Source organism: Fistularia commersonii, chromosome 6 (assembly GCF_037954325.1).
Source record: "Fistularia commersonii isolate RoL2024-O1a breed Wild chromosome 6, RoL_Fcom_v1.0, whole genome shotgun sequence".
Lineage (NCBI taxonomy): Eukaryota > Metazoa > Chordata > Actinopteri > Syngnathiformes > Fistulariidae > Fistularia > Fistularia commersonii.
The window spans coordinates 17,710,962-17,727,362 of NC_141289.1; the positions used below are offsets into that span (position 1 = coordinate 17,710,962).

At 39.3% G+C, this 16,401-nt stretch overlaps 1 protein-coding gene across 1 annotated transcript in view; it reads left to right on the plus strand.

Annotated features, from left to right (window-relative positions):
• The first annotated feature begins 2,678 nt into the window (after window positions 1-2,678).
• LOC147233554 (uncharacterized) overlaps window positions 2,679-16,401 on the plus strand; it is a 58,995-nt gene continuing 45,272 nt past the window's right edge. The window contains exon 1 of the mRNA XM_086148507.1: window positions 2,679-3,016. Within this exon, the coding sequence (XP_086004633.1) occupies window positions 2,941-3,016 (76 nt within the window). The 5' untranslated portion in view covers window positions 2,679-2,940. The remainder of the gene's footprint in view (window positions 3,017-16,401) is intronic.

Genomic DNA, 16,401 nt, shown 5'->3' on the forward strand with positions numbered 1-16,401 from the left:
ATAAGATAAGATAAGATAAGATAAGATAAGATAAGATTTTTATTGATCCCCACAGGGGAAATTCATTTGTCACAGCAGTGCAACAATAACAATATGAATAAATAGGAATATAAATATAATCGGATGAATAGGATGAAAATGAAGTGACAACAACAAGGATAAAAAAATATATTATTATTAAGAATTCGCATTAACTCACATTTGATTTTTTTTCAAGGTTAGGTAAATGATAAAGTTTTCCAGAAAACTTTACCATCCAGTTGTGTACAGTATAATTTTGTATAATTTTGGAGATCACTGTTTTGCATCGTGCTGTTTTTCTGATTTTAAGCACAGTTTTGTCCACATTTGCAACACATTTAATGCCAGATTTTTAGATATGTAATGTAAACCCCAAATTTGTAGACTACATTAACCATCACCAGCTGTAGTCTTGAAAGAAAAAAACAATCCATATATTTGTTTTGTTTTGTAATCCAAAACTTAATTGCACCTTTTCAGCGACAAAACAAAATGACAAATTTTATTATTTCATTTTTCTGGTTTTGATATAAATTCCAGTTATTGATTTATATGATGAATAAACTTAAACTGATGACTGGTAGACGATGAAACCTGATGAAACCAGGAACGGACGAAGGAGAACATCCTCAAAAACAGATATGGAATCGTCTTTTTGGTGCAAAATCAAGGCAAAAGTGGAATGTTCCCAGAAAAAAAAGTGCACTGAAAAGGTTTATTTCAACATTAAATCAGTGAAAAGTCTGGAAAACTCCTCTCCACAAAATGTAGAAGTAAAAAAAAAAAAGAAAAAAAAGATAAATACAAAGACCGTGCTGCAAATGACCTGATTTTAAAACAGTTTTATGTATACACATTTAATTCGGCACTAGTATTATATCATATTATGTCATATTGCATTGCTTTATATGTTTTTTAAATTGCTTGACTAATGCAAATTAAAAGCACAATCCAGTCAAAGTGGAAAGACAATCTGCACAAAAAAACTGGGAATTTCACCGTTAGCATATAAGAATGACAAGATCTAACAATTGTGCACGCCAAAATGTAACGCTCCTTTCTATCACTGGTAACAAATGAATCGATAAGGTGGTAAAACTGTAATATCAGAGTAATGGCCCCGGGACTCCTTGCACGTCCCTTCTTGGAAGTGAAGCGATTTACTCGAGTGTGATGAAGAGCAGCAAAAGTTCACGTCACGCTGCGTGTTCAGACAAACATGACATGTGTTCATCTCCGGGTACGAACGCCACCTTCAGAGCGTCTCTTCCCGAGCTTTGACGGCCGAGAGGAGGACGGAAGACGGATGGAATTTGAACTAGAGAGAGCGGACGATTCTGTACGTGTGCAGACAGGATCCACGGCGAGCGACCGGGGATCCGACGGGGGTTTTCTGTGATCCGCTCGTAGATTCACCACTCGGCGAAGAACATGTTCTGACAAACCCTCGCAGGCCGCGCTCACTTTCCCCTCCGCTCAGACAGAAATGCGAAGCAAAGCGGCGCCTTGACGTTTTGCAACTCCCAACTCCTTTTGACCGTAAAGGTCGTGCAAATTTTGACGGGACGGGAAAAAGTGGATTTATGCGCCTTTCCGGGGTCTGGAAAGATCCGTCTTTGTGCGATTTGAGCATCTGTCATCATGTCAAAGGTCTTTTCTCTTCGTGGAATTCGGGTTCTAGGAGACAGGTGCCGCTTTGCATGTCTCAACACAGGCTTGGAAATCTTTCATCCGCGTGTATGAGCTCATTTTATGGCTCCTGATGAAGGAACCGCTGAGATGCCTGCAGAAATCACACGCTCATACATATATTCGAACGTACACGTCAAACATAAACATACAAACGCATTTATTTTTAACTATGGCTATAACACTCATTCATATTTACAACTCTTAATGTTGTAAAATGAGGCGATCACTTGCTTTTTTTGTCACCATTCTCATGAAAGTATCAGTAATTTAACATTTAGACTGAATAAGAAACCTCACAGAATTTTTATCTGAAAATATTGCAAAGGATAGTGCAATACGAACATCCCATAATGCACAGGATGCTGCGATGGGCTGCAGGGTCACGAGCGGTGTTTGTGGGAAGCGTGTGACATATCTGCATGATCGATGAGGAGGCCGAGTTGCTCTTTGCTCTTGTGATGAGGGGTTTTCATCAGTGTCGCTCATTCCGGGTGATTTGTTGCTCAGTCTGACGGTGGGTGTCCAGGCAACGGCACAGGAGAAACAGCCCCGACTGATGGTGACAGAAGTGTTTCACTCACCCACTCACTCATTTCACACCCCTTTGAAAACATCCCAGCTTGACAAATTTTTTTGAAATACCGATCTTTGAATAACTTCACTTTTAAAATTTTGACTTTACTTTAAATTTTAACTTTAACTAGATTTTAACTTTACTTTTCTAATTTTTATTTCGCTATTTGCTGGAAGAGGGGGAAAAACATTTCATTGAAATTCGTTTTCTCAATTTATAGTTGCATGCCATACTCCTTCAAAATAAAAGCATGTGATTTCAGGTTAAACGTATTGCGAAGATGAGGTATATATATCACACTCGTTCATTTTCTGTAATTAAAAAACGTATATTTTATTTTCTTTTATTTGTAGTGATTCTTGTATTTCTATTACTCCTCTGGTGTCTTGAAATTAAAACTTCTGTCTAAATCGCACAGTCGGCTTTTATTTTGAAAATCCACAAACCGGATGTTTGACGTTAATCTCTCGGACTTGACAGTGACCACTCGCTGTCTCGCAGCTGTGCGTCAAGGTGCGCGGCAGGTACACGCGAGATCGTGGAGTCTGATTTATTTCTGCATGAGTCGGAGATGAACCCGCATCCTCCCTCCCGCAGCTAAGAGGATAATTTATTTCTTCTGCTGTGAGGTTTTAGCCAGAAAGAGCGGAAGGATGCGTCCGGGCCAAAGGTGCTGGTGGACGCTGCGCACCTGGATCCTCCTCCTGGCGGTGGTCGAGGCTCAGCCAGGTAAGGAGGTGCTACATTATTTCTGGTGAATTCTGCTCAGATTGACTCTTATTTTTGTGGAAAAAAAATATCCCTATCTGGAATTCATATCTAATTGAAAAAAAAAAAAGATAAATCGAGATTGTACTGGTGTGATTTTATTTTCTGTCTGATAAATATGAGGAAATTCTACCTTCAAATTTTCCTCTGTAAAGCACAAAAAAAAAAAAAAAAACATGAGAAAGAAATAATTATGAGAAATTAAAGTGGTCAATAAGTAAATGATAAAATCCAGTCTTAACTAATGTGAGTTGAATTTTTGAAATCAAAATTTTCCTGATTGAAAATCAACATTTCGATGATGAATGTTTATATCAGAGGGGAGAAATTGGCCTATAATGCAAGACTAAATTAAGTTGAGAACTATTAAATCTGTGACATATATAGGAATTCTCATGACTTTTAGATACAATTCTATTCTCTTATTTCATATTTTCATCTGCTGGTGATTTCGAGTTTCTTAGCTCATCATTTTTCTAAACCGTAATCATGACGAGTATCCGATAATGACACAACCCATGATTATCAAGTTTTTAATCAGATTATTTTTTTCCACATTGATGTCAAAACTTCTCTGTGTTCCTGTGAATAGAGCTTTGCTTGGAATGAGGCAGTGGGAAATCCATGAATGTCTGGACTTGTCTATCGGGAATTAATAGACAGACTCGACTTGGTTTGCTTTTTCCGATCTTTTAAAAATCCGACTCAGATTAATCGGATTAATCAGATCCAAATTGATATTTTCTAAGTTCATTTGTTTTCCCTTCAGGGCACTGCTGCTGAATTCACTGTCAGCACTTTGCTTGTGTGTGTTTGTTTGCACGTGATTGTGCAGGGTTTTTTTTTTTTTGTCACAGAAATGGCTCCAGGATAAGATCAGATTCAGGTTGATGAACAGGTGGTGTTTGTGTGTGTGTGTGTGTGCGTGTGTGTGTGCACGACTGAGTTGTGTGTATCAGTGTGTGCACAAAAGGTTGGTGGTATTTACAGTCTGCTCAAATTTTCCTTTCTTCAGGGCTTGTCATTCCTTTTGAGGGGGAAAAAAAGCATGCACACACACACACACACACACACACACACACACGCACACACATACACACAGAAACATATGCACATGCAAAATGACAGACATAAAAGCACAGCTGAGAAATAAGTAGAATGTACAATTATTTATATTATGTTGATTGACAAAAAGTGGGTTGTATGTTTTTTTTTTAAGAGATGTTGCGTGTCTGTCTGCCTATGTGTGTTTGCGTGTGTGCGCGCGCGTGTGTGTGTGTGTTTTTGTGTGTGTGTGTGTGTGTGTGCGCGCGTGTGTGTGTGATGATTCACTCTGCTCTCTCTGGGATTATTGCTCACACCGGTGCATGTAGTTAATACACTGCTGATCTTACATTTAACAAAGAAGAAGCTATAACCAAGTTTTTTGCTTGCATTCATTACTTTAAATTTCTTTTCGTCTTTTCAAATTTGTCCTGAAGCTTATTTGCAATTTTAGGCACTTTATTTTTTTGGAATTTCAAAAAAACTTTTCTTTCAATTTTCAGGGTATTTTTAACTCATATTTGGGAAAATGTCACTTAACTTCTAGAAAAAAAAAAGGAATATGAAATATTTTTGAATATTTTGTTCATCATGGTCCACAGCAGGGTCATGAACATTTGGGTCAACAGGTGACCAGTTCAGCTGATTGAGAAAGCCAGCGCCCCCTTGTGTTCTGGATCCTAACTTATTTGCAATTCCCCTTGGGCGCTTTTCGTGGTGGAGACGAGGTTTTCGAGTGTCTGTTTGCAGTTTCTTTCCATGCTCTCCGTGCAAGCAAGTTATATCTGTCTTTGTGAATGAGTCCTGTGATTGACAGGTGCCAGGTCTAGGCTAAGCCCCGCATTTCATCCGGTGCCAACCTGGATCGGCTGCAGCCTCCCAGTGATCCTGCAGGATAAGCAGTACGGATAATGCATGACTAAACTTGCTTCATTTATCGCATCCACCAATCAGATTAGTAGATTGAATAGTGATGTGATTTGTCAGGGTGGGTTTTTTCTTTTGAGTCCTGCAAGTGACATGAGGTTTTATCGCCCTTAATGGGCCTTTTTTCATTTTGAAAATTGAAATAATCAGATGGATTTGTCAGTTACATCATGTTCAGACTATGAGACTTAAGATATGATAAACTTTATTGATCCCCATATGCAAAATTCTTTTGCCACGGCAGCGTAACAGTTCAATGAATATGAATATAAATATAAATAGACAATAAGAAATTAGCAAAAGAGAAAAAATCCACAAATAAATAGACAGCAGTGAGAACAACAACAGCAACAACGTCAAGGATAAGAATGAACAACAGAATAGGGAAAAACAAAACAAAACAAAACAAAAACTCGTCCCTTCTTTATATTAACACACATTTCCCGTCTCCCACTCCGGCCTCCGGCGTTCTCCCGGTGTTCATATGTTCCATCTCCCAAATCCTCCACTGTGTTCAGGATGCCATTGTCTGACACATACAAAGAAGCTCCATAGTGAAACCAGACCTTCTACTGGTATGAATACCCCATTGGCTCCGGGTTCCATTAAATCCTCCACAACATTTCAAGAAGATAATGTCGCTAAATTCCAGTGAAATACAGACTTGACTCGTGCAAGCGGAGCGGTCGGTTCGGCCAGGTGTGAATATCGACTCCGGTACGGTTTCATTTGTGCCGTAAACCCGAGACGACCTCGAGCTGGAGTTTTGGGTGAAAGCTCTTGTGAGTGATCAGTATGAGTTCCTTCTTGTCTTTGTGGCATCACGTGGAGTCCAAACATTCGAACACAAACTATTTGGGTGTTGAAATCGAGTGCGGGTCAGCGAAATGTAGGATGCGACCAAATAAGGAAACTGCCGTTATACGAGGAGATTCGTAAAACGATGACTCAAACCATGTTTTTTTTTTTTTTGTTTGTTTTTATCCTCACAGTTTTAGCGTATCTTTAGAATCCAGCAGATTTAACACCTCCAGCTCAACCGCTTGTGCATCCGTGACACGTTGAGATGTCCCTCCTGGGTGGCCGGCACGATATACGATGCTATATTTTACCGAAACGGACGACAAATGGGGCTAATATAATGTGAATTGTTTAAAAAAGAGAATAGCCGTTCACATCACTGGTGGTAAACATTCACAAAGAACATCCTTTTAGATGACTAATCTTGTAAGATGGCTGTATTTTTTCTTATTCCGCGGCGTGCACGGGCGGCTCAGCCTGTCTCAACATGGAGGTGGTTTATACATCGGCAAGTTAAAGAGAAGCGCGTTCGTAGCGTTATATAATACCCGAGTCGATTTACTGCAAACACATCTTAACCTGTGGGTCATTTTGACGTTAGTTTGTTATGTTTTTAATGTCTCAGATCTATTTGCGATCAGTGGGATATAAAGTTGGATAAAAACCCGTTACCGTCCACCAACATGAATTAGTTTTGCAGGAAATATGTCCTCATCCGCGATCACTGGGGTTAAATCCCTTTATGACTCTTCCATTTTACTATTTAAAGTACCTCTACTCCATCATGTGGGATAATTAATGCCCAATGTCACCCTTAGTTTGTATTTAATTACTCTGGTGAATAAATTCAGAATTAAATTATGATTAAATCTGATAATGAATGACAACAACAATAAAGCAAGTCATTGTTTTTAGTGTAACTTTTCAAAAAGCTACAATCAGTCTTTTGCAAAGAAATAAAACACGAGTCATCTTCATAAAAACCCAGTGATGAGTTACGTAAAATAAATGAAAACATAACCATAAAAGAGGGATGTATTTGTATCATAAACCAGACTTATATCAAACTATAAATTAAATTTATTACACGCAATATATCCCGATAATTAAATTTACCATCCGCGCGGTGATTTTTTTTTTTTCTTTCATTTCTTATCATCAAAGCGTTTATTTTATTTAAAAGGAAAAGCCACCATCTGTCCTTAATCCCATCTACAAAAGCATTGCAAATGAGGTGACAATGTAAACAGTAATGTGTGGGTGTGCGCTTCTTTCCTGTGCGTCGGAGAATTTTTCCCTGGCAAAACATCAAACCCGGCGGTTCCTACGTGCTGCATCCGCCGTCAGAGAGAGCACTAACTCACACTCCTATTTACAGAAAACAACTGGTTACCACCTTTAGATATTTGTCTGTCTGGAAATGTAATTTATTTAAAAATGTATCTGATTGCGGAGGAAGCTTTAATTACAGAGGAAAACTAAGAGCTGTGGTTTGAAAGCGTTATGAAGATTAACTGTTTATTTTTGTCTGGATTCACGTCTGGATCCCCTGATCTAACAAGCGTCATCTCACTTATGTAGTTCTGCCCTGTACTTTTTGCGGTGACGGTTAAAAAGGGTTTACGTGACGGTAATGACCGGGCTGTTGGATACATCTGTCGGCCAGCGGAGAAAAGACACGTTTTTTCCATGATTTTTAATCAATTTCATTCATCGGATCTTTCATTGTCTTTGTTTTTCGTGAGAGACGTTAGCCGTCTCTGGTTTTAAAAATCCCTGCTTTTCATCATCGATTGTTCCTTGAGTTGTAAAGAGTCCTTGTTGGACTTTTATTGTTGAACTTGAAACAGTGTTACGCTCTGACTTCCTTTCTCTTCTAAGCTCTCTTCATCGATATGATGCTGACTTCTCAGTGAAACCTGTGTTAACATGTCACGTCTGGGTTCATTGATTATCTGCCAGTTGAAATCCTTCTCAAACCAGACAAACCTCTGACTCCTCCGCTTATTATGATAAAAGTGTCTACTCTGCAAATCAACCTGAGTGTGAGTGGGTGACTGGAAAGTCCCGTCAAGTGGACGGGAAGTGAGAAGCCGGGGTTTTCTTTGTTCCCAGAGAGGTTTGTCTCAGAAAAACACACGGATTTATTTACTAATCCGTTATCCATTATTATGATACAGACTTAGAAAAAGTGTACGACAGGGTGCTGAGAGAGGAACTCTGGTTTGTATGAGGAATTCTGGAGTGGCAGAGAAGTATTGTAGACGGGTGCAGGACATGTATGCTAGCTGTGACACAGTGGTGCGGTGTGCTGTAGGGGTAACAGAGAAGTTCAAGGAGGTGGGACTTCATCAGGGATCAGCTCTGAGCCCCTTCTTGTTTGCAGTGGTGATGGACAGGCTGACAGATGAGGTTAGACAGGAATCTCCATGGACCATTATGTTTGCAGATGACATTCTGATCTGTCGTGAGAGCACGAAACAGGCGGAGAGTTGGAGGTATGCTCTGGAAAGGAGAGGAATGAAGGTAGGTCACAGCAAGACAGATTATATGTGTGTGAATGAGAGGAACCCAGGTGGAACAGTGAGGCTTCAGGGACTGGAGATCATGAAGTTGAAGGATTTCAAGTACTTAGGGTCCAACAGTCCAGAGCAACGGAGACATAAAGAGACAGGTTCAAGCAGGCTGAAATGGGTGGAGAAAAGTGTTAGGGGTGCTATAAGATAGAAGACTATCACCTAGAATGAAAGGAAAGGTGTACAAGACAGTGGTGAGAGCAGCGATGTTGTAAGGCACATGTCAAACTCAAGGCCTGCGGGCCAGGCCTTGTGGCCCGCGTGAACATCTTAAAAAGTGTGATTGTCTTAAAGGAAATAAGTCAAAAGCGTGCATCGACCATAAGCTACATTTTGCGCAAATCATTCCAATCATGTTCCCTGCATCCCATCATTAGATTGCAGTGTATCCACATCAACAAGTGGAATTGAGAACCACAAATGATCCCTAAATCTCCAGGAAGAGAGAAGTTGATGCAGATGGAAGGCTGTCAAGAAAGATGGGAACGCGTACCTGACATTTAGGATTTGAAAGAGTAATAAATTGAGAGTTATTTACCATTAAGTCATAATTACATTTATTTTAACTTACATTTGATGTAATTTCAGATAAATGAAGATGTTGAGGGACTCTTAGGGAGCCAGACTGAGATGGTTGGAGGGATAGTGAACATATCGGAAATGCATATCGAACATGTCAAAAATCGAAGGATACTGGAATTGGAGGTCTCATAAAAACCAAAGAGAAGATTTATGGATGTAGTGAGAGAGGATATAAAGGTAGTTGGTGTGAGAGAGGAGGATACGGAGAATAGGGTCAGATGGAGAAAGTGGATTTGCTGTGGCGACCCCTGAAGGGAGAAAACCAAAGCAAAAGAAGAAGATCCGTCATTGTGATCATTTAACCCAGGGGTGGGCAAACTTTTCGGCTCAGGGGCCGCATTGACCTCTAAAATTTGACAGACGGGCCGGGGTTAGCACAAGATATGATACATATAAAAAAAAACCGCATTTGTTAACAGCATATATGAAACTCGTCTCACATTTGCTTTGAAAATAAATCCAGCTTGGTTTTGTAGGCTCTGACGTTTGCTTGCATTTCATGAACAAGCCAGTTTTTCCCTTGTAGCTTCACGTCCAGCTCATACATGTGTGTCAGTACGTCCACAGTAAAAGCTAAATCACAAAGCCAATGTGGAAAATTCTCAAGTGTTCTCAAGTAGCTCCAAAAATGAAATCATCTCTTGTTTGAGCTCCCACATTCATTGATCCAATTATTCAATGGATCCAATCTTTGGCGGGCCGGATTAAAAAGACCAACGGGCCGGATGTGGCCCGCGGGCCGTAGTTTGCCCACCCTTGGTTTTAACTTTTTCACCTGCTTTTATCATGAAACATCTTTGTGATAACTTGCCACTAAGCAATCGATGACCGCATGGTGAAAAAGGTTAATTAGTTATCACAAAAATGTTTCATGGTTTCTTCCCTGGGATTGAACTGTTCCAGTCTTGGTCTGGTTGTTGGATCAACTACATCTGGTGATTTTCTGATAAACCTTACGATCTCATTCTATCATGCTTTTAATTCTTTTTCTCTCCATAAACGTACATGAACATAAGTCCTTGTATTATTACAGTAAAATTTAAGGGGACATATTTTGGCTCTGGTGTAGTGACATTTTGATTTATCATTAATCAGAAAGTATATATTTATATTTGCTAAATAATAAAAAACTGAAAATCTATTATCAAAACAGAAGAATAAATAGTTTTGAGTTGTTGATCTTTGGATATTTGTAGGTGAGTTCCCGCTGACTGCACAGATAAGTCATTTCAGGTATTTTCTTGTTGTTCCCCGAAGAAAAGAAATTTAGTTTCTAATATGAGACATTTATCGAGAGGTCAGTTTATCTTTCCGTAGCAGAGAAATGAGGTTATCGAACAGCCGAATCTTTGAAAATCAGAAAAACAGATTTTGTTTCCAATGTCAGCATTTACAATATATCTTTTAAAAAGAGGTATTCCAAAAAAAAAAAAAAAAAAAAATGAACAAAAAGACCTTTTCAGACAGAGGAAGCTCCGCTGGGTCGGTCATTCTTCCCTTCACGCTTAAACTTGGCCTCTTGTTACAAACTGGTGCCACTCCTTTTTTCTTTACAGCCCGGAGGAAGTTTCTCCTCTGCCGTTACCTCCCATTTTATCTTGAATTACCGCTTTCAACCTGTGAGTCTCTCGCTCAGCCGAGGCGTCCGCCTGGAAGCGGCAAAACATGAAAGATTTCCACGGCAGCAGATAATGAGGCCTCCCCGGAGACAAAGGCCTCCGCCACAGACTTGTGACTCCCACTGTCCCCTGACGGGCCGAAGCATGAAAACCCGACTCTCACAAAATGATCTTTTGACGGCTGTTTGGTTGCTGCTCGTCCGTGCTGCTCCATGAAAGCAACTCTGCTATTTATTTTCCTTTTTGAGGGGAAATCACCGGGGAATTTAGTTAAATTCTTTTTTTTTTTTTAATACTGGTGTAATTTCTCATCCATTAATGGCTGATTTTCATAGAATTTCTTCATAGAACTTGCTTTCTTGTCACTTATTAGTAAATATTGAATTATTTTAACTGATTTTTATGCAATTAGTCACACAGTATTTGTTAAATATTGTAACGTTAATACCAAATATCCTGTGGATTAATTTTTTGCAAACAGCGGAGACAAAATTTGAATAATATTTTCCTAAAGAGAAAGCAATAGACAAATAATTTCTCATAATAACCACCAAATGAAATGTGGTGGCGCAGTGGTTGGTGCTTCTGCTTCACAGTAAGAAGGTCCCTGGTTGGATTCTCACAGTTTGTGGAGTTTGCATGTTTTCCCCGAGTCTGCGTGGGTTTCCTCCCAGCAACAAAAAAAACATTCAAGAGGTTCATTGGAGATCCTAAATCCTAAATTGCTAGACCAGTGAGTGAATGGTCTGTAAATCATGGGTGCCCACATTCTTTTGGCTTGCAAGATACCATGTCAAAATAATCTACCAGCAAAAAAATGTGTTCATATATGCATATATACTGCTCAAAAAATAAAGGGAACACTTGAATAACACATCCTAGATTTGAATGAATGAAATATTCTTATTAGATGCTTTGTCCTTTGCAGAGTTGAATGTGCTGACAAGAAAATCACACAAAAATGATCAATGGAAATCAAATGTATGAACACACGGAGGTCTGGATTTTGTATTCACACTCAAAATGAAAGCAGAAAACACACTGCAGGCTGAAATAATGTCCTTAAAACATGCCAAAATGAAACATTGTTGCTTCCTAAGTGGCCAGTATGATTCCACATAAGCATTATTACATTGTGTTGTTTAAGTGTTTATTTTTTTGAGCAGCATATTTAAAATAAATCAATAAAATAAAATATCATTTTTAAAGTACGGTTGGCTTCCTTTATGAGAGCCACTCTTAAAATGACCAAGTCAAAATGATCTACCAGTGATAAAATTATATATTTCAAAATTATATATACGCCAAGTATACTTAATATTTTAAATACGTATTGTTTCCCTTGCATGATGTCTTGATTTACCTGTCAGCTAACAGGCAGCCCAGCCTCAAACACACTTCCAAATCTCCATCAGTCATGGTGGAACGCCATTTGGATGGAGATCTCTGATTGGCTGGACTAGATGTCAATCAATGCCGCAGTGGAGATGAACGATAGGCAAACAGCTATTTTTAAGAACAAGCGATCTACCCAAACTACCTGTACTGTAGCGTATTCTGTGCCTCGCTGTTGAGTTTTTTTTTTTTCGTTGTGCAGTAGAGTTTTATTTTAATGAAATACAATAATTACAGGTATGATAACCAATTTAAATGTGTCTTATCTTGACGCTGCTTTGAGAACATCTGCTTAAAAGGTGTGAAGGCTGCAAAGCCGAGGCTTTTCTCCACCTGCCGCCTGGTTGAGGATGACCCAGGAAGTCGAGAGATGTGTCACGCTCGCGGACAAGAGGATGTTTTTCTTTCCACACCAGATCTGTCATCCTCAATCGTCCGTCAGAGGGGAGCTTTATGGAACCGGGAATGTTTTGTTTTCCAGATGGAGAGACGGGAATGATGGTGGCTACGATTAGATGCTTCCACCTGCTCTGCTCTTTAAGATCTAATCTGTACCCATCCACAAATAGCATGTTTTGTTTTGGGCTTCCTTTTTTGGGGCTGTTCAAACACACAGTGCAGACCAAGGTTCAATTTTTTTTTGACTTCATTGGAACTAGTTTGGCACTGAAATTTAAACCCTAAAAGACTATTTCAATCTGATATCAGCGGGTTGTCAGTTTATTGTTTGCTTTCTGATTGACTCCATTTCACTTAGGATTGAAGAAAATATCGGTTGATTTGAAAAATAGAAAATTGTTTCCTATTTATCCAGTTCATATAACAGCGGATCTTGCAGATGTAAAAAGACGGCATCAATAGGGATCGGTTCGTCGACCTTGACGAGGTTTTTTCAGAAAGCTGTCCGGTTGCCAAGGAGAGGAAAACAGGCCGTGGTTCAAACTGTTTGCAGGAGATCTGCGAAAGACGAGAGAGCTGAAAGACCAACTGAATGTTATCCACCTCCCTGGTAGCGTTTCCTGGGGTGGCTAATAAGTCCCACCTCCCTCCAATAAAAAGTAAAAAATAATTATAAATAGATAAATAAATAAAATAAACTCTGAATTGTAAAAGTATAAAGTATAAAGTATAATCCCCCCCCCAAAAAAAATTTTGTTATCAGATTAAACCGACAAAAACAGGCCAAATAAACTGGGGTTGAACGTCTGAAATTATATTTCCACTATTTTCCAGCTGTATAAGTCATTTTAGGCTCTGTTCGTGATTGCCCAGACCAGAGTAAGAAATTTTTGAATCAAAAAGCCTGAATCCATGCATTTGTCCCGGTACCTGGTATCTCAGAGGTATCTCAGGTCCTTGTTTGCGTTGAGGGGAAATTTGTGTGTGTGTGTGTGTGTGTGTGTGTGTGTGTGTGTCCATCTGTAGAGGTAGCCACTGACCCAAGCCTCTAGTCGGAGGTTGTGCCATTGAATCCATGCATCACTATATTTTTTCATATCTTAGCTTTTATAATTTTTTATACTTTAATTTTATAGACCTTCTTATGTTTCCTCAAAATTAAACATAATTGCACACAAACCGCACCTCTACCACACCCTCCATTTCTGACAGATCTGATATAGGTTTCATGTTTCGGATAAGAGAAAAAGACTGTTCAGATATAAAAATATTTGTATAAAAACATTTATAGTAACAATATGTTTGAAAGTTGATAGGGGACAAAAAGCAACATTATTGAAAATGACAGATTTTCATGAGCACGTCCACTTTGAGGTAGAGGGAGAGAGCTAGAGGTAAGCATTTCTGCTATATAGTTCGTACTAACAAAGATTGATTTCCACGTATAATCGCTGTGCAAGAAGATGTAAATAACGAGAGAAAGAGTATTAGAAATAAACTCTACTGCTACAAACACTGGGATTGTATGTTATCAATATTTGGCATGCCCACATTTCAAGTTCGATGACGGCCTTTGTGGATGAGTCACTGAAATATATTCAGGAATTTAAAACAAATTCTGAGTTGCAGGTCACTAATGGCTTGAAATATGAAAGCAAATATAGCAATTCATAACTCATTTATGACAGTCAGTCATTTACCAGTGCTACATTGGTTTCACTGTAGATCCTATAAACTTTGTCTCATTGTAACTACTTTGACATCTTTAAATCCATTTATATTTTTATCTCCCTGCTGGAGAGAATGAGTGCAGATAATTTGGAAAAATGACCAACCAGATGACGGGAACTTGTAATACATGTATAAATTTTGACAAAATGTCCCCATGAAGCATCCGGAGATCATATTTTGTTTTTCTTTTCCATTTTTTTTTTTCCCATTAGTGTTGAAATCTTTCACAATAAATGCATCAACCAGAGGCGTTTTGGTTTTCGTTTGATTGGCGGCTGCATGAAATTAGCCCGACAGAGTTCAGATGTTTCCACCTGTAGCAGCTGGCGGCGTCAAACTCATCTCAAAAGCATCAACCGATCTTTCTTCTTCAGTCAGTCTAAGATAATTGAACTTATAACCTTTGTGTGAAACTACCAAGTCGGAGCGGCGTAACAGTTAAACTCCGCTCACACCGAAGTTCCCTGAAAGGGTGTAAGAATCCACATTGATGCACCGCCTTCACATACGGGCAGGACATGAATCTCTATTTACTGCCCAATGAACCACCATTCAAGTTTACTGTCTGTGAAGCTTTTTTTTTCACCCCCAACGCTGAAAGACTCCAGCGCCGCGACTTCCCCTGAACCCGACTCTCACCGACGTCCATTATCGTCCTCTCTGTGAACGCCGTCTCGCCCGGCACACCGAGGAGCCCCTGAATCATTTTGTCCGAGGGGGAAGCACATCCTCCGCGGAGGGGAGGCGATCAATCAGTCCAGAGGTGGCGCAAACAAAAAGACCTGTCCTCTTTTTTTTGTCACCGTATACTGGGAAGAACGTTTACTGTGCAGATTGATGACTGTGCAAGTTCCCTTTCAGTTGCTGGCTCTACATTCCAGGTCTAGGGGGGAGAAACGGGGAATAGAATAGAAAGTTACGAAACTGGAAGAGCTTTAGGCCTCACAGGGCTCCCACTGGGGATGGACAGAGGGCTACATTAATCCTATTCTTTGCATTTTACGTAATAAGTTGATATGCATCAAACTATAGCCGAAAATGATTAATGGTGCAAATGTTTTATGTTATTTTATGAAAAAAAAAAAAAAAAAAAAAGGATTGAGCGCAACTCAATATAAGCCGCACCGGCGAGCCGATCGCTATCTCGGGCTTCCTCCTGCGCACTAAAACCGTCAAAGTCTTCGGTGTCAGAGTTGAACGGACTCAGAATTTCCCGGTCATTTCATCGGTCTGATGTGACGCCGCATCGTTGTTTACGTGAAAAAAGTCGCGGCTTATCGTCTGGAAATTACGGTATTTAGTGTCAGAATTGCAACGGCAATGAGCGTTTATTTGGACGTTTAAAGAAACCGAGCAGATCTAGACATTTTTTTTCCACATTCAAAGTTCAAAGAAGTAAAATGAGAAATAAAAGTTATATCCTGATTAACAAGATGAAATAACAGAATTAGCGCAGTGGGCAGTAAATCTTAAAAGAGTTGGTCTGCATCGTCATCTAAAGGCCAAAGTCAACAGATATTTTATCAGCTACCTATTAAGAATGTCCTGTAAGCAGATGATCCATGTCTGCAGGAAGTTTACGCAGAAATGAGGCGTCAGAGATAAAGTCCTTATCATCAGCTTTTCTATCTCTCTCTGGAAAAGTTGAATAACCTGGCAATAGAGGAGGAAGCAGCCTATCACCGTCTTTTTTTCAGCAGGACCTTGGAATATTTTCCAAATATGACGCATAGACAAACACAGGGGATGACGTTTCTAAAAGTTGTCAAATGGCTGAAACAAAATGAAATAAAGGAGGAGGTCAGTGAATTATTCATATCTGAAATTAAACCTTGGACGGTCACGCCACGGGATAAAACCTTGTAACCACTGAAAGAGAATCAGCCTGAAGAGTTGGGAAGTCTGTCATTTTTGTTTGAAAAAGTTTTATTTAATTATCTGTTCCGGCCAGCTAGTTATAGATATTTTTTGGTCATTTCTGGCTGATATTGCGTTAACATGTTAAGAGTTGTCAGGTAGCACCTTAGAAAATCCAACTCACCTTAGTGATTGGTGGTGCTCACAAATCTGTCAGTTGATCAATTAAAAATGGAATAATAGCCTTTGCAAGCGCTCACAGCTATTTGTGTTTTTTTTTTTTTCAGTATCATCGCCAAAAGCCATTTAATGAGTCACGATAAAATCAGACGCGGTTCATTCAGTTGGCAGTTTTCCTTACAACATCTTTTTGGAAAGCTGTCTTTTTTTGTTTTTTTTTCACACATTTGAAATC